This window comes from Telmatherina bonti (genome assembly GCF_933228915.1).
Source record: "Telmatherina bonti genome assembly, chromosome: 13".
Classification (NCBI taxonomy): Eukaryota; Metazoa; Chordata; class Actinopteri; order Atheriniformes; family Telmatherinidae; genus Telmatherina; species Telmatherina bonti.
This window is the reverse complement of record NC_136611.1, coordinates 11,638,573-11,659,588: the sequence shown is the minus strand read 5'-3', so window position 1 is coordinate 11,659,588 and position 21,016 is coordinate 11,638,573. Positions and strand designations below refer to the sequence as shown.

Below are 21,016 nucleotides of genomic sequence, written 5' to 3'. Positions count from 1 at the left end.
TGAATGAGCCCTTTATGTCATTCAGGTGTTAGAATAGGGTTACCTAGAGAAGATGCAGGGCAGGGGGTCCTGAGGACCTGCATTGAGAAACACTGCTGTAAGCAAACAATTATGTTTGGATCAGGTGATAAACTGGAAATCACCTCTGTGTATTCTGCAGACCCAATAAGGCCAAACTCCTCTGCTCCCCAGCTTCCAAAGATAATGGACCTCCGAGGCCTCCATTTGCCTGGCACAGAAAGCATCACGGATGAATGATCAACAAAACAATAACACACATGGATTCCTTTCAGCTATGACTCCTCACCCTGCTTGACCATCCTGCCAAGCACTCTGGTAATTTCCAGCATCACTGATGTCCCGCTGCTCGGATCGATGGCGCCATGAACCCAGCTATCCCTGTGGTTCCCATAGATCACATACCTGTCTATAAACACAAAGATGGAGCAGTTGCAAGAGCGTTACATGCTTAAACTAGCTGATGTTGTCTTGTTGAATGGCGTTTAGTCACTCATTACCTGGCTCAACACTTCCTCTGATGATCCCCATCACGTTTGAGGAGTTTACCTGTGTTTCATAATTGTAGATGTCCAGTTTGACGTCACTGGAGAAGGAGATTAAACCCAGAAGTGTGAAGCAACAGAGGAAAAAGGCAAAGAAGCTGAATAATAACATGCACGTTTGGTGACTGAATCAAAAATGGACATCTCTGAGTACAGGTGTAGACACCCTGAGGACACACTGTTAGCCGTGTGTATTCCAGAGCCACAATGAAACGCCAGCACTGTGAATGTATTGGATGTATTATTCAGAGCCAACATTCTGATACTCTCCTCCTTTTTTGCTATAAGTGAGAAGAGCAGATCTAAATGTTGAGCTACGACAAATTTGCACTGATTCAAACTGGTGTTTTATTGAATTCTAAAACCTAAAATTGTAAGAAATAAGAATATGTTGTTGCCTGTTACACTGTGATCGATGTTTAACAGGCAAATAATTCCTGGTGACATTGAGCTGAGCAGTTTCCAGTGTTGCAGGCTTTGCTTTGTTTTTAATGTCAGCAATACGTGCAGCTCTCTAATATATATATAAAAAAAAACCTGATTAAGTGTAGCTGTGACGATGTTCATGCACAAAGCAAGAGAAACCATCAGAACCATGTGGTTGGCTATTTGTTTACTCTTATAGTAACTTTGACACTTTAACAAAATAGAATAAAATTTTTTTAAAAAATCCGCAATTTATATTTTTGGGCATTTTTTACCATTTATTACCATGCAATATGAATTTACTGCTTTTTGGTAACCACCATGGTAAAGGAGACCAGTATCTTATGGTGTACAACAGGGTTATGATTAAAGTTTCTACCATAAAGTAGTAAAAAAAAAAAAAAAGCCTCAGAAATGCATGTAATAAATATGATGTGATTGGCTTTACAAGGTTAAAATTATAGTATATTAAGTAACATATTAAAAAACAGCATCTGTTTTAAATTAGCTGAAAGTAGCGAGCCACACCTGTTCATGCAGGACAGAATGTGTTACAATCATCTTTCCAGTGCAGAGTTGATACTGAAAGTTTTCTGCTGACTGTTTCCTACCTGTTGTTGAAAGCAGATGTAGGCTTGAAACCTGGACCACCATAATTGTAGGTACAGTTAAATCCCCCCTGCCATTCAGTTGGAGCTGCTTCTCCACCCAATTCACTAATGTAACCAAAGAGGGGGAAAAAATGACTTGGTTTGGAGTCATAACCAATTAAATTAAGCTCTAATCTCTCTACAAGCAATTTTTCACAAACCAGATCAATATGTACGCATCCTCAAAAGCAATAGGTTGAATTGGAATGGGAGGGATCCGGGTGATATTCGAGGTTGGGATTCTGTAGGTTTCCTCTGCAAAACCATTAGTTGTTTTAAAAGGTTTGAAGCTTACATGAAAAATCTTCACTTTTGAGGTGAATCATGAATCAGTGCTTACCTTTAGCAGCCAGGTAGGGTGTGAGCATGTCTCCAAAGTCACTGCTGAAGGAGCCTCTCTCCACACCAGAGGGTGGCATGTACCAGGAGTGAGGATACGTCTCATTGTTGTCTGACATGAGACCGTCATTGATGTCCCGTGGATCTGTATAAACAAGCACGCCAACGACACCGTATGGAGCGGCATTGATGGCCTAGATGGGACATGTCACTGGTTAAACAAATGAATGTTTATGCAAGTTAAATCTTTATATTGGTGCCACTTTTTGAAGCACTTGAAGTGCAGATTGGTATGAATATTGAAACTCAACTAAAGTAGTTGGAAAAAATAAGCCCACTCACTTTAGCTCCTCTTCCTGCGCCACCATATCTGGTAATAGCAATGGTTCCTCTGAGGTCCACTTTCTGACTCAGATGATGGTAGTCACTTGGTTTCCCCTGATTGGCATAAACCAGTTTTCCCTAAAACCACCAGAAACATCAACATTTTGTTAAAAACTGCGACTCCAAAACAAAATGGTTGATTATAATGAGAAACCCTTCACAGCTGACTCGTTCGGATTCATGATAACAGATTTCTGAACTATATTTCACAACAACAATGTTTTTATCTCCATTTGATTCTTTATCACACATTCCTCTTTCATTGTTACTTTATTACAGCCTCATAATGCTCAACGTACAAGTGAGACACACACGCACAGCGAAATGAGAGATTGAGTAACTGTATCTCTTTATGCTTCACTTCTTTATGGCTTTAAGTCTTCATAATAATCTTATCACTTATCAGATAAGTAAACAATGATAAAAGATAAAAAATAAAAAAAAAAGACACCTGCTGTGACTAAATGTATTCTTAAGCCACCAGTACCAGTACACCACTAGACATATCTGGTGTTTTACTGGTGGCTTAAGGCTGGAGTTGGTAATTATTAATCATTGCCATACTGGCTTTCTTTTTTTTTTTTTTTTTTTTTTATGGTTAAACATTGTATTTAAACTCCTTTACTTTACGTCCTTATTGTGTTTAGATCATTTTATGTTTTTTTTTTTATCCTTTTCATACAGGGAGGAAGATATTTCAGTCAAACTTGATGCATAAGTGAACTAGAGAAAGCGGCATCTCCACCACCGAGGAGACACCATAGGCATCTCCAACCTTGGTCCTGGAGGTCTACAGACCAGCAGGTTTTATGTGTTTTCAACATACCTGATTCATATTACATGAAACCAACAGTTTTTGACACAAAACCCATTTATTTGAATCAGGTTGAAGAAAGGAAACATCTAAAACATACAAGACAGTGGTGTTTAAAGATTGGACTCTGAGATCCCTGCTATGGAAGAATGTGGTAAAATTTTCAATTTAAAAATGTGATGTTTATGGTTTTATATACAGATATATGTATATAAAATAATGAAGTATTCAACACTGTATAAATGTTTTTTTAAAATGTATTCTTTGTAAAGGTTCAGTATACTGAAAGGGACATTTCTGGCTCAGATTTTCATTAAAACATATTCCGTAAAATCTTCATTTTTTTAAGGAAGTGAGGAAAAACTGAAATAAGAAATAAAGAAAATTGGAAATCACAAACTGTCTAATTTACATCAAAGCTAACTGACCCTGAATGTTTATTTATCTTTTTCTTTGACTTGTTTGAAATAGTGCTTTTTAAGAAAAAAGAACCCAGAAATCCTCAAGTTGAAAGAAAAATAAAATGCTTTTATATTGTAATAAAAGTAACCGTAAAGCAGAATCGTTCTTGTCTGTCATGAAACTATTAGGCGATCACTTCCGGCAATTTACTATGAGGGTCAAACCGAGCTCTGTTGAGTGTTTAATGATGTGAAGTCAGAAGATATAAAAAGTTTATAGCTCGATTTCAAATTCAGTGACAAGTACATTCATACTGTTTGCCATAAAGCCAGACATGTGACCATCATGTGAGTTTTCCACTTCCTGTAAATTTTCTTGTTAGAAATTGTACTTTTGGACAGGAAATGGTCAAAGCATCAGCTGCAATCTGTGCACAAACAACCCCTAAATAACGTCAGCTTGTCATTTCTTTTCAACATATGTTGTGTAAACTTTTATCATTTGAATTATTTTTACTATCCATCATGGCAGGGTGCAGTCTCTGCTTATATAATAAAGATAAAACAATGAAATTTAATCTTTTGACTTAATTTGCAGAGTATAAAAAAGATGAAAATATTAACCAATTAAACTTTTTGACATGTAAAAAAGTTTAAACACTTTGTAGTCATTTTTTGTTTTACCCTGGGGTGTCCTGCAGGAGAATATGCAGCATATGGCTGAACCACCGTGGGATCTTCCTGGTCTGAAGTGTAAGGCTTCTCTTTTTCTCTCACAGTGTGAAGCACAGTATCAGATGGATCCACTGGAAATGAAAAAATAATGTCAAAGGACTTGCATGTAAAAAAGGGAAGCTCACAGGCCACCAACAGAATTACGAGCTTCTCGACGTTATAAAACAACATGACAGAAGTATAACTGCAGCCATTACTGCTGTAAAAACGCAAACTTACTCACTCCATTTAATAATGTCATGATTTATCTCAACATTTCTTTTATAATCTTTGCATTGGACATCATCTTTTTTATTTTTCTCACTTTTTTTGCTTTTATGTTTATAAGCAGGCGTAATGAAGAGCTTTGTGTTCAGCATCCCCATCATTAACTCCAGCACTGTCAGCACTCATTTCACTTACCTACAGTCACCTTATTGGGATTATCTGGGTTAGGGAAGGAAAGGTAGACCTTATATTCCTCTCTCCAGGCCTGATCCAGACCAGTTTCAGAGTCCTGCCATCTCTTCAGCATAAATTGCACTGTCTTCTCATCGCCTTCTGTGGTGGCCATATGAGGTACTTTAGTCAACTCCCTGTGGAGAAAGTTTTGCTTTGATTCAGTAAACTTCTGACATGGACAACTAAAAAAACGCTTCATCAGAACAGCTGAAGACCAGATTGATGACTGCGGGAAAGCACAAACCTGACTTTCTGTTAAAAACTTTTGCTTCTCATTTTTACAATCATTACAATTACAATGATTGTACACTTCTTCCCGCTCCTTTTTCAAACTCCTTTTATCTCGCAAATTTATTTAATTATCAAATTGATGAGGAATTATTATCATTATTGTTACTTATATTAATATTTGTGATTATTATTTTCTTAATTAGCATGTATATGTATGTATATACATATGTGGATATACATATGTATGTATAGGTATGTATGAATGTTTTTTCTTTTCTTATTTTCTTTCATTTGTTCGAAATAAATAAACTAACTAACTAACTAACTAAGACTTTAATATTTGCTCTTACATTTTTTCTCAGCTAAAAAGAAAAACAAACAAACTTACCCAAATAACCAAAATAATCTTTCATCACTCTTCAACTCACCTCAGGTTTTCCTGAATGTTGATGTTATCCACTTCATCTAAGAACTGTTGGATTAGACTCTCATCCACATCCTTCGCCACATCCTTGACCCAGGAAGGTGCAGAGTCGCTGCTCTTTGTGATACTGTAGTGGCCAATTAGGATGCCCACGGTAAAAACGGCAGCTCCACACAGAAACCCAAGCAGCAATTTCTTTATCATTCTCCCTGTTAAGATGATCCGCTCTATAAAATAGCTTGACGCCTCTTTGGACTTCTGTGCTGTGTGTGATTGTGAGTTTAAACCAAAGGTAAAAAGTTTACTTTTCAGGCTTCGATGCTGCTTATTGATCCTGAGAATGTATCCATCTGATTCCGAAATATAATTAGCAGTCCGGCTGCCTCAGTCACCTCTCATAAACCAGTCATTGTAAAGTTTACTCATTTATGTATAGAGATAGGATGGACTTTATCCCTTTCTGTGTGCCTATGGGGGAAGAGCGGGGCTATTCCTTTCTGCAGCTCTGACTTTCAACATTTACAGAGCCAGTTTATGATTTGAAAGGTGATTTCTTAAGATAAATGTCATTTCACAGAAGCAATAGTTCAGTAAACAGCTAGAAGGCGAGTGGGACATTGGTTTCATGTTATACATTAATCTCACATGTTTCTATAAACGTTTGTATGAAACCTTATGTTCATATCAGAAGGCCTTGCTCTTTAGACATTGCAAAGCATGAGGTCAGGTAGACCAAAGCGTTTTTGTTGCAGGACTCTCCAACTTATCTCTTTGAACTTCCTTCCTGGCTTAAAGTGTGTGTAGTACCCTTCAGCTCACAGGCAACTAGAGTTTTATACTTTGGTGATACAGATTGTTTATTCAGAGGGAGTTCAATCTGCTCATCATCTAGAAATGGACTTCTGTAAGATAAAAGGTGCCAGTGAGTCTGGGCTGTCAGCCTTGGATAAAATTCTTTATAGCATGTTCAAAGAAAACATAAATTTTATTGCAACCATTGATGTTTTTCTCCTTAAGGTTTAAAATAAGTTCTAATCTCCTTCTTGGATCAGAACTCATACAGAATTTTGCCTGATCAGACTTCGGAACGGTTTCTCCAAATTGTAATTTGTAAAATTTCTGTTCATTTTACTCTTTATATTTTATTGTTTGTTTGTCTGTTTGTGTATCTTTTTAAATGTACTTGATTCTGGAATAAAGGTTTAAGTAAGTAAGTAAGATAAGTATAATTATATAAATGATACAATTTATTCATTTTTTGTTTGTTTATGTATTGTTTATTTTTTATTCCAATGTAGTTAAAAAAGTTAATTTACTCTTCTAGTTAGTCCGATTCAGAGTTGCAGAAAAGCTGTAGTCCATCCCGGCAATTAGCAGGCTGGAGGCAGGTACGCCCTGGACAGGCTACTGGTCCATCACAGACCAGTAAATTCTAAAAAAAAAAATGTCTTTATTGATTTAGTAAATGGACCCAAAGGAGGTAGTATAAATCAGAAAATGGTTGCTGAACGACATGGTGAATCAATACAGCATGACTACCTTCAGGAGAAACATCTGGTTCATTTAGCAATAGAAGTGGCAAACTCTGGTCCACCAGTCTGCCCATTTTCCTCTGACCTCTGACGTCAACAAGAGGTTTTGATCCAGACAACTGCTGCTCACTGGATTTTCTTTCTTTTTCAGGACATTTTCTGGTCCAAAAGATCGAGAATTTCTGACATAGCCAGCCCAGTCCATTTGGCACACTTAAATCCTATTTACACCATTTTCTGATACTTAGTTTGAACTTCAACAAAACATTTACTTATTAAAGTAACCAGTGAGCTGTGCCTGTTTATAGTGACTAATAACTTCTGTGTTAGGGTACATGTAATGTGGGGGGGAAATTATAACAGTTACTGACACGGTTCGTTAAAACACTCTTGCAGAATGTAAGATTAAAAGTAATGGTTAAATAAATCAAACTGAAGAGATCAGACGCATGTGCCAGACAGCTGTTTGACGGAAAACTTTTTCTTTTCTTTTGAGGATATTCGTGTTCAATGTTACGGGTCATTGTCGCTATGGCGCCATCTGGTGGTCAAATGTATCACTCTCACCGTCACGCGGAACTTCCTGTTTACTTGCCACAACTCTCATGTGGCTTTTTTTTTTTTTTTGTAATATGTTTTTGGGTTTTTTTTTTTTAATGCACGTACTAGCTTTAGTATTTCTTCTGTAATGACAGATTATATTGTATGATAATATGATTTGTAGAATATTTCGTGGACGTTTTCCCACTACATGCTGTAAACTATGTGTGCTAGCTTGCAGACATGAGATGGCAGTTCCCAAAGTCCTATAATACGATAATATGATGTTTTCAGGTAGGTATGAGTCGTGTCACACAGCTGTTAGTGATAGCATCAAGTGCTGACATCTCATCACTACCGACGTTTTCCTACATTTTTTTTTTCCCAGCATGCATTTTTACCTTTTTCCGTTTCACTTTCACTCCTGACTGACTTTGTATGAAACTACGTCCTGGAGACAAACGGTAAGATAAATATATATATATTTTTACCTGTAATTAAGGCTGATCGTATGAATGACAGGCTACAGAGTGCATTGCTGTGTATTTAGATCGAGGTGGTTGTTTTTTTGTTGTGATTTGAGGCCATACATAAAATTGAAATTAGAAATCGAAAGTATCATATTCTCTGCTCCTTCGTTGCTTTCACTATGCTTGCATTGTAATAGTTGAATTATCGATACAACTACTAATTTGGACTGTATGATGTGATGAGGAGATTAACTATGGTTTTGTTTTATTAATATTGCAGGTGAGCAGATTTCCTGCTGTCATTGCCAACATGTTTACTCTGTTGGTGCTGGTTGTTCTCCTTCCTTCCTCGTCTGGAGCTCAGATACCAAGCCAAAGCCAAACCAAAGAGCCCCCGATAGCCACCAATGGCCAGGTGTTCCCCTGGGACCGCATGAGACTCCCTACAACCATAGCTCCTCTCCACTATGACATGACCATCCACCCCAACCTCACCACCCTCGACTTCACCGGTGTGGTTCGTATCGAACTGGATGTGCAAGAAGACACCAACACCATCATTATTCACGCCAAGCAAATGCACATATCCAATGTGTTGCTCCTGGCGCCCGAAGGCGTGAGGCCTTTGAAGGTGTTGGAGTATCCTCGCTTTCATCAGCTCGCCCTGCTGTCAGATTCTGTGCTGACTAAAGGCAGGAAATATGAGGTCCAGCTGGAGTTTGCTGCCAACTTGTCTGACAGCTATCATGGTTTCTACAAGAGCACCTACCGCACCAGCACCGGGGAGGTCCGGTAAGACCATAAGAGTTCTGTATAATGGCCACCAGGACATCACTGTGGCAAAACTCTAATATTCAGAACAATGTGATACAGCATTGTTTAAGTGATGTTTTATTTCGTGCAGGGTCCTGGCTTCTACGCAGTTTGAAGCAACCTTTGCTCGAGGAGCCTTCCCCTGTTTCGATGAGCCTGCATTCAAAGCCAAGTTCACCATACGGATCATACGAGAACCACGCCACATAGCTATCTCTAATATGCCCATGGTATATGTGAACGCTTCGGGAACAGTAAAACAGAAAGCAAAGAAACATGATATGCCTGTGTTTTAGTTTTTATCCAGTTAAGATGTCTTTTGCTCATAAAGCCCTCGTGGATGCCATCAGTTCATCTGAAGCCTTCACCTCTTCTTGTTCCTGTTCTTTCTTACATCTCAGGTTAAAACAGTGGAACTGCCTGATGGCTTGCTTGAGAACCACTTTGACACGACTGTCAAAATGAGCACTTATTTGGTGGCTTACATCGTTTCAGACTTCCTGACAGTGAGCAAGACCACCCAGCATGGTGTCAAGGTGGGGGAAACATACAGATGCTGGCTAGTCATTGCTTTATTCTCCAGTTCAGATACTGTTTTGGTGGAAAATACTTTAAATTGCATTTTGGGAAATTGTTTATTTAAAGTAGTCCTTTAACAACTTTGTATCATTAAATAAAACTGAACATGTTCCTTCATCAGATCTCCATCTATGCTGTCCCTGAGAAGATCAACCAGACAGCCTTTGCTCTGGATGCTGCGGTCAAGCTGTTGGACTTCTATGATGATTATTTCGACATTCCTTACCCGCTTCCTAAACAGGGTAAGTGTAAATACATTTTATAGCCATTTTATTATGAAATGTCAAGTTTAGCAGCAGCAGATGCCATGTAACTATTGACTAAATCTTACACTGATCCAAAGACTTTTATCTGCGTTTCACCCTCACCGTTCACGTACAGGTTGACAAATGACGCCACAGCCCTCTACTCCACATTAACCCACACGGAACAGGAAGACAGCTATGACTGCCTCCTTTTTTATTGATTTCACCCCAGCGTTTAACACCTTCCTCCCTAACAGACTTTACTAAATTAAATAACTTCGGCCTCCCACACTCTAATCTGCTTCTGGATAAGAGACTGTCTCACTGACCATCAACAGAGAGTTAAAGTAGGGCCCCACATGTCCCCAGGACTCCACCTCAACACCAGCTACCCACAGGGACATGTACTAAAAGTCCATGACTGCAACTCCAACCACCTCAGTAACTTGTGTTGCGAAATCTGGAGATGACACAACACGGTCGGCCTTATCGTGGAGGTAGAGAAAACTATGTACAGGGACAAGGAGGTAAAACTGAAATCATGATGTAGAAACAATACCCTGATCACCAACATCACTTGATGATCAGTTTTTCTGTTGGAATAACTGTTGCGTCAGTGCCGAGCCAGGTTTCACTTAAAATAAGACAGTCAACGTTATTGTCTAAAATTCCTTTATTGATGATAAAAGATTTGCATAAAAGAGCCGTGTTTAGAGTTCTAGATGAGTTCTGCTGCCGGTTAGTCGATTCAGAGTTTGTGGGACTGCTGGTGTTTGTGTCATCTGTTGGAAATGTGTCCTGGAATATGATGATATGTAGGAAAGACGGGTTTGACTGGGGATGTGTTCTGGGTATGGTCCCATCAACCAGTAGGTGACTTGCAGGAGCTGAGAATGAGATCAGTGTTTATGAAAACACACAGTGTGGTTTTGCAGCTGCACAGGAAAAAATCTGGATCATTGGCTTTGCTCTGCTCTCTTTGGAGGTGCTGTTCAGGTCCAGCTGCCTCAAAAAAGCCTGCAGCATCCTGAAAGACAAATCCCAGCCAGAACACCACCAAGTCCAAATGCTACCTCCAAGCAGGTCAAAGCCAGAAGAAAGCATGCTGGAGGACAAGCCTCTCCGTCAGAAACCTGTTAACAAATAACACATGCTGCTATTTACTCACTGGTCCGGAATATTATTGTGCTATAAAAATGCTAATTTTTATCTCATATATTATTCATTTTTATTGGTTTGTGTCTGAATTCTTTTCATACTGTGTTAACTTTTACACGTGGGATTTTGCACTGAAAAGGAACTGCGCTTAATTTATTTATACTTTTCATGAAATGACATTAAAATTCAGCCTCACAAATCATATTATTGAGTAAAAAGGCATTTTTTCTGACTTATATAGAGCTGACTGATGTAGTCAGTACTGTATTTATTTGTGTTTGTGTGCTTTGTTTTTCGCCCGGCAGACTTGGCTGCTATCCCTGACTTCCAGTCCGGTGCGATGGAGAACTGGGGGCTGACCACTTATAGGGAGACTGGTCTCCTCTTTGACCCCGAAAAATCCTCTGCCTCTGATAAACTGGGCATCACTAAAGTCATTGCCCATGAGCTTGCACACCAGGTAACGGTTCCAGTTCCAGCTGAAAATAAAGATAAAGCATTAATCATTCTGCACAGTGTCTCTGGTTACACACAGAACCGAAAGTCAGTATACTCAGAAGATTCAGCTGACTTACATTCAGGGTTTAATACAGCTTGGTTAAACACACTAACCCTTGTTTTGTTCTACATGCTTTCCTGTCTCTCAGTGGTTTGGGAATCTGGTGACGATGGAGTGGTGGAATGACTTGTGGCTCAATGAGGGTTTCGCCAAGTTTATGGAGTTTATTTCTGTGGACGTCACGTACCCAGAACTTCACGTGGTGAGAGCTGAGATCACAAAGCTACTGTCGTTGTTTCTTTCCCAGCAAGATAAATTCAGAAACGACTGACTTGGAAAGCAAAGAGATATTATATATAATCTGCATTAGCTGTATAAACTGTAACACTTCTAACAAGTTAAGTTATGTAGGCAACATTCGTTATGTTATCCTACAAAAGCCATATTAAAATCCTCTCTGTGTCTCTCTCTGCTGTTTTTGTCTCAGGATGATTTTTTCTTGGGAAAATGTTTTGAAGCGATGGAGGTAGACTCCCTCAGTTCCTCCCATCCGGTTTCCACTCCTGTGGAAAACCCCACTCAGATCCAGGAGATGTTTGATGATGTGTCATATGACAAGGTCTGTTTTTATTAAACGTCTTGCAGTTTATTAGTGCATACCGTACATTTGCAAACAGCAATCATTAGATTAATATCAAACTATTTAGCTGTGCAGTGTGAGTTTTGCATTTTCAGCATATATGTATTTTTGTTTGTATTGTTTTAGGGAGCGTGTATTCTGAATATGCTGCGGGATTTCCTCACTCCTGAGGCCTTTGAGATCGGCATCATCCGATACCTGAAGCGCTACAGCTACCAAAACACTGTGAACAGCCATCTGTGGGAGAGCCTAACGAATGTGAGTATGGGTAGGTAGGACTTTTCCTGTGGATTAGGGAGCTTTGGGAAGAACAGAACTGTCATTTTGGAGCTTCCTCAAGAGGTTGCTGAAGTTTCTGCCTTTCATATCTCTGCTATAAGAAAGGCACATCTGCTCATGGGGTAGAGGTGTGACAACTATGTGAGTGGACTCGGTCATGATAACTCGTTTTAAAACGATCCGATTGATCTACTAAAGGTGTTATTTATTTTATTGTAGTTCTTTATTATTACTTTATTAGTAACATTTTCATGTTTATCCTTTATACTTGTGTTATTACTTCTCTTATGATCGTATGACTTTGCATCTTGAACTGATCAGCACTTTTAAATTTCGTTGCACATGAAAATGTACAATAAAATCTATCTATCTATCTATCTATCTATCTATCTATCTATCTATCTATCTATCTATCTATCTATCTATCTATCTATCTATCTATCTATCTATCTAGTTTAATACAAATGAAAAATTTAAGGTGTACAAGTGGAATTAGTCTTTGTGTTAGTAAGCATAACATTCAAACCATCCACACACGTCTCATGAAGAATGATGATTATAGGAGTGAAAACGTGTGTGTGTGTGTGTGTGTGTTCTAATTCAGCAAAATGTTGTGCTTCTTGCCACCAGATCTGCAGCTCAGATGGTTTGGACGAAGGCCGAATGAGACATACTGAATACTGCTCTAAACGTAAACAACAGTCGGGAGCTACAGTAAGTTGTCTTGGTTCAACCAAGATGGCGATTTGAATAAAGTAACTCATATAATTAATGAGTTATTTCTGGATGTTTTACAGTTTTATAGGTTATTAGAATAATTCATTACAGCTTAGTGTGTGAGGTAATTTATTCCTGAGCAGAAGTGGTACTCTGGTGATGAGCTGGACGTGAGAACCATCATGGACACCTGGACGCTGCAGGAGGGCTTCCCTCTGGTCACTGTGGAGGTCAGAGGTCGGGAGGTGAGGCTCAGTCAGGAGCGCTACCTGAGGACAGACGACCCTTCCCTCACAGAAGGGTTAGTAAGACATTACATGTGTTGTGGCAGATATTCTGGATGGTTTTCAGATAGTCTGCATATTGTTCTGGCTTTAAAGCTAAACCTTAATCATCCTCAAACCTTTATTTTATCATCTTACATCATTTTATTTCTAAACTATCTATTTTGTGTTTATAGATTCCTGTGGCAGATTCCACTGACCTACATGACCAGCACCTCGGACACCATCCACCGTTTCCTGCTCAAGACTAAGACTGGTGTGTGTTTAGCACAGAAATGTGTCTGGTTTTCTTCAGATCTTGACATTTAATGTTAAAAGAAAACGTTTCTTCAGAGCTTGTCTATATCCCGTTGCCTTTCAGATGTCCTGTACCTGCCAGAGGAGGTGGACTGGGTGAAGTTCAATGTGAACATGAGTGGCTACTACATGGTTCACTATGCAGGCGAGGGGTGGAACTCCATCATCAAACTGCTGCAGCACAACCACACCGCGCTGTCAGGCAACGATCGAGCCAGCCTCATCAACAATGTCTTCCAGCTGGTCAGGTCCGGTACATTTAGAAATGGCAGAAGTAGTCATTGTTTTTAAAGGAATTAAAGCTTTTGTTTTAATTGCATAAAAAAAACAACACTTTTCCCCTCCCACTGGCTTCTAAAAGTGATGCTGATTAGAAAGCTGTCCCGTGTTTTGCAGTGTGGGGAAAGTGAGGCTGGATACTGCTCTGGAGCTGTCCCTTTATCTGTCCAAAGAGACTCAGATCATGGCTGTGACTCAGGGCTTTGGAGAGCTTGTCCCTCTCTACAAGCTGATGGAGAAGCGAGACATGCCCGAGCTGGAGAACCAGATGAAGGTTAGTGGAGACGACGTAGGAGCATCACAGAACAGATAAAGTCTTGCACACCAGGTGGTCTCTATATATATTTAAACTGTTTTTATATTGTTTCCTTAAGCAGATTTGATGCTTAATCTGACAGACAGGATTAATTCCAGCTCCACACAGCTTTTTCCAAGTATGTGTACAAAAAAAGTCCCAAAGAGAAACATACTCACTTCAATTACGGACATAATCAGAGAATAAGCAAAAGTGTCATGTACTATTAGCAACATGAGTCGGCCCCTTTGCATCCTGAAGATTAACTGGTGGTCCAGCTCATTTGAGTTCTTACATTTCTTTACTTGCATCATAACTTTAATAATCATTTTCACTTAAATAAAACAGTTCTTTTATAATTACTAAAATCTAACTCAGTAATGTTGAAGAAATGTTAGTTGTTTATTGTTTGGACATTCATTCATTCATTCTTTCATTCATTCATTGATTATCTTAACCACTTAGTCCGATTGAGGGTCACGGGGAAACTGAAGCCTATCCCAGCAGTCTTTGGGCGAAAGGCAGGGTACACCCTGGACAGCACAGGGCCTTATTTGGACATATTTATTGGATATGTTAACTGTGTTTATATGTAAACGTTTCTGCTCCTCAGGGCTACATTGTGGATCTGTTCCGGGAGCTGATTGATCGACAGGAGTGGACTGACTCGGGTTCGGTGTCAGAGCGGATGATGAGAAGCTACCTGCTGCTGTTCGCTTGCTACAGGAACTACCATCCCTGTCTGACCCAAGCCACCCAGCTGTTCAACCAATGGAAGGATTCTGATGGCGCCATGAGGTCCGGTCACAGTCCCAAAGAGCCCTACAAAACTCTACTTCCAGTGCTTCTGGGCACATACATGTAAAACTTTAGCATTTTCAGACCTGAAACCTTTGTCTGCTTTTAGCCTCCCTGTGGACGTCACAATGGCTGTATTTGTGATTGGAGCTCGAACACCAGAGGGGTGGAACTTCCTGTTCGAGAAGTACCGCAGTTCTATGCAAATGTCGGCCAAGAGTCGCATGAAGACCGCCATGGCTGTCAGCCCGCTGCAGGACAAGCTCCAGTGGTGAGAAATAGATTGTAGAAACAGGAACATGTCAGTTCTAAGCCTTTATGTGGAGACTAAATGTGTAAATATGGCGTTAGCTGAAGGACCAGCATGCACCGGGGTGGGCATATGGTTTTCTTTTTTTCTTTTTTTTTTTTTTTACAAGCACAAGGGAAGCTGCAGTCAGAGAAAATACATGTTTTATTATACTTGTAATGGAGAAATAACCACTAAAACTTCGGGATTTTGTTTGGAAATGGACTTCCTTTTTCATGCATAAAGAGCTCATCTATGTTGCATCCGTCACTGTTTCAGAATATGTTTTTATTGAAGAACGACCATGATCCTCTTCTCTCCTGTTGTCTCTCTGTCTGCCGTTTGCAGGATGATGGAGCAGAGTCTCCATGGTGAAGTGATGAAGACTCAGGACCTCCCTGATGTGGTCGTCTCTGTCAGCAAGAACCCTCGTGGCTACAAACTGGCCTGGGACTTCCTCCGAGCCCACTGGCACACCCTGATCAAAAAGTCAGACAGTTCATCACAGAATAATACTTTTTATTTACCAGAAAGCCTTAATTCCAAAACAGCTAAAATAATATTTGGTATCCAACAAGTTGTGTAATAATTAAACTATTTGTGCAGGCTGATGTTTTGCTAATACTTTAAAAGCAGACATTAGTTACATTTTGTCTTTGTTTGCTTTGTTGAGACAGATTTGACCTCGGCTCCAACAGCATATCATACATGGTGACTGGGGTGACCAACCAGTACTCTACCAGGGAGATGCTTCATGAGGTCGGTGATCGGACAACTAGAAGATTAATGTCTCATTTTAATGTTCTTTATGATAGAATATATAAACACAAATACATTCTTTCTGTCAAATATCTAAAATTATTAGAAGTTTAATGAGCATTATTAGTATTATTATATACTTTATTCATATTCTTACTGGTACTTTCAAACAGCTGTACCTTCTTCACGCCTGTTGACCACTTTGAGAAATGGCTTGTGGTGAAAGGCCGTTTTGGAACATCTCAGCTCCTTTTAAGACTTCTACAATGATGAGGAAGAAGTTTGATGATAAAACTGTTCCAGCTGGTTAACTTTCTTGAATGGAAAGCTGATTTGCATGTCATGTGCAGGACCTCAACTCGGCTCAACTTGGCCATTCTTAAAGAGGAATTCTTCCATTTATAAGTCAATCTGCTGCTGAATTGCTGGTGTCAGAGCCATGAAACACCCCCCTCCCCCCAACCTCGTCTACATTTCATGTGATTCTCGCTTGAATTATAATTGATTGTTTCTTAAGCCAAAGTTAGTTCATCTGTCTACTGCAATATTAGTTATTCACACATCTTGAACACCTTTTTTTTTTTTAAAACCTTTTGCAGGGTTTTTGCAATAGGTTTGCTGCAAAACAGAATTACAAAAATCCTGGAATTCCTCCGTTATAAACAGTTATATCTTATAGTGGACTTGGAGCAGTACTAAAAAACTTTAGCAGATAATCATAGCTGTAAAAAAAAAAGGCTAATATTACATCTGTTTTACATCCTGCCTCTTCTCTCCAGCCTGTATAAGTCTTTTATGTTGAAGCTTGCAATATGTAGTGGTGATGTGATGCTCATGGCTGGTTCATTGAACCGAGCCAAAGCTTAAAATCTCAGCATTGGATCTGCATGAATGAGAATGTTTGCAGATATTTTTAACTTCTGACTCCAAATAACTTTCAGAGAAAATGTAAGGACACATTTTTGCACACTTTGTTCCAGTGTTTGCTGTGACCGTTTGTTTACTAAAGTCATGGAAAAGAAGGAAGGAGAACAGCTTTTTGTGTTTTAGGCCAAATTATTGTAGTTTGTAATTATATATATTATAATTAAAGATCAAATCATCTTTTATGATTTATAAAAGCAGAAGTCTTAGTTATTCTAAACTGTTTACAAATATTTTATTATGACCACACTTTTTAAGTAATATTTTTCTTTTCTTCCTGAGTAAGAGGAAAAATATGTTGACATTATGTCAAATTGATAACTAGATGCCTCCTTTCCCTGTTCTCAGATACAAAACTTCTTTGGCTCCCTGACTGAGGAGACGGGCTCAAAGATGAGGTGCATCCAGCAGACCTATGAAACCATCGAGGACAACATCCGCTGGATGGACACAAACCTTCCTCTGCTGCAGGCGTGGCTAAACAAACGCAACACAAGAGTGCCGCATGAAGATTTATGAGAACATGGGCGACAAAACGCCAAGATGGAATAATGGAGTTAGACATAGAGGTGTGGACTCAGGTCAGATGGTTTTGCCCTGGTCACAACGTTGTTTTAACTAAAACTCAGCTTCCAAAACAATCATTCATCGCTTATTTTGAATTTTTTTTTATTTTTTTATTTTTTTATTTTTTTTTTTTAACCAGAATACAGTTTATCATTAGGCTGTTGGTCATAAAAGTACATGTTTCATAATTTATCAAACACTTCCAAACTGACCATGGCTTTAATTTATTTTCACTTAACTCCAAAACACATCATGAAAGTGAGCAAATATGGAAAATAAATTTATTTTTGAAGAATTAGCAAATGTTTAAGGAACTTTAAGGAACAGGTTGCTTTGTTGGTATTTTTTGTTAAATGCAAATGTTTTTGTTTGAGTGTGTTTGTACAAATGTGTTTTCACTGTGAATTAAGGATTGATACGTGTCTTACTGCTGTAAATGTTTAGGTTTGGGTAACTTAATAAGATTTGCGTTGCATTGTTCTAGGAGAGCACAAACTGTAAATGCTTTGTGGTTTTTGTCTTTTGTTTTTTTTACATACATGCAGCGAGTATATGAGGTTAAGAAGAAATGCACTGCACAGCAGGTACTCAGTGAAGACAGGCAGGTGCTGAATGACTTTGGTCTTCTTTAAAAAACACATATATGCGATTAACATCAGCAAAACAAGAAGTTTCAGTTTTGGAAAAAAAAAAAAAAAAAAGACCTCAAAATGGAAAATTCCTGTTTATAAAACTGTAACACCATATCTCATCCTGTTTTTTCTTTTTATGTGAATTTCCAGCATTGACAGCATAAACAGCAACTCTGACTCCTCATTAAGCATTTTTATTTGAGAAATTGATATTTTTGGTAGCGAAAAGAGCAGTCAGACCTACTCAAAAACACTTTGCTCTATTCAACCTTAATTCTGTTTAATTACCACAGAAATTGTTGAATGAATTATTGGACCAATAAAGTATATTTGTCAAAATATTCATATGTATTTGTCTTACTGCGCTGTATTCTACTACTACAAGTGATTTGATCAACCCCTCCACCCCCAGCAGTAATAAGGAAGTAACCTTTGTATCCTAACACTATTATCATCAGCAGACAAGAAGCTTTTCTACTAGAAAAACTCCTTGTCTGCTTTTTTTTTGTCAAGGTTTTGTGTCTTTTTTTTATTTAATAATTATGGCTCCTTTTTTTTTCCTGTATCTCACTGATGCACATTTCTTAGCCTTTGTAAATGATGGTTAGTAGGCTTCAGAGTTGTTAAAAAGCTGGAAAAACCATTTCAACCTGATTCATGATGACTGAGCATTTCTGAAAAGTCCCTAAATTTGTTGATAGTCCCTCATTTCATACTTGGGTCAAACCCTTCCTGCATTTCAAAATGAAATATTTTCTTTCTTTATGGTCTTTACACGACTGCTGAGTTAATATTAAACAAGTTAATATGTTAACATTTATTTCACTCATCTTCAGCTGGACGTGTTTCTAAGGTGACTTGACTACCAGCTTGTGGAGAAAGGTTGCTGTTTCTTTTACGCTGCCATAAATTCTTTTGATGAACATTTATGACAAACTAATAAAACACATATACCAACAAAGAAAATACACATAATATTAAGCCGTATGTGTGATCATAAGTCATCTACTTATTATTGAGATACATGCGAGGCACAAATAGTGTTTCAAAAGCGAAATTAATATATATTTTAGCGGCATTTGAACATTCTGGGCTTTGCTCTCACTCCCATGCATGAACACACACACACACAACATACCACCCCCTTGTTAGCACACCCTCAATAAAAACTGCACTCTGCTCCAGTGAGTTTGCCCTGCCAACTCCACACCTGAGAAGAGACGTTGCTGGACTGAAGGTAGGAGGCTGAAATTCAGCTCTGTGCTTCACTTTTCTGTTTAACTGCTGATCAGTTTTACCACTATTGGTTACATCACACTAATAAGAAGCAGATTTGTATTTTTATTAGAGGCATCAATACAAATACATGATATCAGGTAAATCCAAGTATTTTTAGGCTTGGTCCATGATCATGTGCTGGGAAAACTGACCTCAGCTGCTTCTTATGTCTTTGTGTAATCATGATCATGCGTATCCTGCTTTGTATTCCTTCATTGTACACACAATCCAAATGTGTACCAATAATAATCTTGTTTCGGTGCTTAGTCATCATTTTAGAAAACAATATGACTGATCTGTGATAAAACTCAAACAGCTAACCTTCACATGTCAGGGAGAACCTGCTGTGATTGCAGGTTGTTACTTGTGTGCTGTGATTAGACATATGTGGTCCATGGTCACTTGTCTCCTGTCTAATTGTCCACAGCTTCAGTCTGTTCTGCCCTCAAACATCGCTCATTAACTCTGCTTTCTCTCTGCTTGCTGCACCTCTTCCTCACCTGGTTATTTTCAGCGTGCAGTTTTCTGGTTTACAGCTTAGTAGCCCATTGATATCTCCAGTCATACTTGTGTGTATTAAGACATATTGATCAACTCTTTTGCAAACTATATGAAGGCTCCCACTGCAGTGTGTTTGAAGTTAAGAAAAGAGTCAAATCCCAGGCCCTGCTAATGGGGTTTGTAATCTCATGCACAATCTCAGATTTTCTTTGGCATCACGTGTCTCACATATGCATGCTAGTTTGCTCTGTTTATGCTCTGGATACTTATATTTGGTAATATTACCATAATTGGTTGATGCTGCAGCTGTATTTAAGTGAATACCAACAGTTCAGAAACTGATTTTAATGAGCTTGTGTGATAAATTTCCTCCAAAAAATGTTTTAAAACGTGAAAATGATATGACCTGAGGCAGCACATTGTAATTATTTACTGCATCCCACAGTACAGTTCAGCTTTGGGATAAACAATCCAACTCCTGACGTTATCAGGGATTTATGATTGATGATCACATGGAACCATTTTATCATCACAGTTTACGTAACGCCTGCAGTTAGCAGCACTCAACCAAATGACTGTATGAGGTTATTGAAGGACAGGTTTTCATCTTTTGGCAATAAACCTCTTGTATCGCAGTGTCTAGAACAAAACATTTATGAGCTGCGAGTACAAAGTATATCTTCTGATGGAGCCAGGAGAGGGATGTAAATCTGTAGTGTTGTAATTGACCTAGATTAAAAAAGCCTAGCATGTTCAAATTCATGTTTGTTTTTCAGCAGCAAAGTAATGCTTGTATTTTAAAATGCTTTAATATTCAGCCTTTCAACGTTTGCATTTCAGGGTCTGTGGTGTGTGTTTCGCCTTCCATTTCAATCCATCAAGTGTGGTCCTCCCATCTGAAGGATGTTAATATCTTTTCCATTTTTAGAGTAAGACATCCCATTTCATCCACATGTTTCTGGGTTTGGTATTTATGCTTTGTGTCTTTGTAAATGTTGAATTAACCTGACAGCCATATGTATTTTTCTTAAATAGGTTTATTTAACATACTATTTGTAATAGCGTCAAGACTGTGTAATCTTTAACGACAGTCATACAGGCACATAAAAAAGAGAAAGTACACCCTCTTAGTTCACCCTTCTGTTTCAGAGGGTAAGTAACACCTGTGTGCTGCAAATGAAGAGCACACCTGATTAATTGGTAATGATCAGTGTGAGCAACTCTGTAAAAGAA

General features: G+C 38.6%; 2 protein-coding genes across 2 annotated transcripts in view; one reads left to right on the top strand and one right to left on the bottom strand.

Annotated features, from left to right (window-relative positions):
• Positions 1–5,612, bottom strand: part of naaladl1 (N-acetylated alpha-linked acidic dipeptidase like 1) — a gene marked incomplete at both ends in the record, with an annotated part of 10,408 nt that extends 4,796 nt beyond the window's left edge. Inside the window, 10 exons of the mRNA XM_079251958.1 lie at positions 144–229; positions 308–427; positions 519–604; positions 1,601–1,705; positions 1,801–1,894; positions 1,980–2,172; positions 2,321–2,440; positions 4,262–4,383; positions 4,715–4,887; positions 5,413–5,612. Of these exons, the coding sequence (XP_079108084.1) occupies positions 144–229; positions 308–427; positions 519–604; positions 1,601–1,705; positions 1,801–1,894; positions 1,980–2,172; positions 2,321–2,440; positions 4,262–4,383; positions 4,715–4,887; positions 5,413–5,612 (1,299 nt within the window). The remainder of the gene's footprint in view (positions 1–143; positions 230–307; positions 428–518; positions 605–1,600; positions 1,706–1,800; positions 1,895–1,979; positions 2,173–2,320; positions 2,441–4,261; positions 4,384–4,714; positions 4,888–5,412) is intronic.
• A 2,315-nt stretch (positions 5,613–7,927) lies between these two features.
• On the top strand, positions 7,928–18,239 carry erap1b (endoplasmic reticulum aminopeptidase 1b). Its single transcript, XM_079251816.1, has 19 exons — positions 7,928–7,944; positions 8,231–8,742; positions 8,855–8,993; positions 9,165–9,299; positions 9,464–9,584; positions 11,051–11,205; positions 11,393–11,506; positions 11,732–11,863; positions 12,011–12,142; positions 12,794–12,877; positions 13,024–13,181; positions 13,341–13,420; positions 13,526–13,709; positions 13,858–14,014; positions 14,649–14,833; positions 14,943–15,104; positions 15,471–15,611; positions 15,800–15,881; positions 17,154–18,239. Exons 2-19 carry the CDS (start codon positions 8,261–8,263, stop codon positions 17,322–17,324), a joined length of 2,814 nt encoding a protein of 937 aa, XP_079107942.1. The 5' UTR covers positions 7,928–7,944; positions 8,231–8,260; the 3' UTR covers positions 17,325–18,239.
• Positions 18,240–21,016: the final 2,777 nt, after the last annotated feature.

Coding starts and splice junctions, on each gene's coding strand:
- erap1b (XM_079251816.1), top strand. CDS start 8,261: ATGTTTACTCTGTTGGTGCTGGTTGTTCTCCTTCCTTCCTCGTCTGGA. Junction 14,015..14,648: donor AGCTGGAGAACCAGATGAAG/GTTAGTGGAGAC, acceptor TCTGCTCCTCAG/GGCTACATTGTGGATCTGTT. Junction 15,612..15,799: donor TGGCACACCCTGATCAAAAA/GTCAGACAGTTC, acceptor TTGTTGAGACAG/ATTTGACCTCGGCTCCAACA.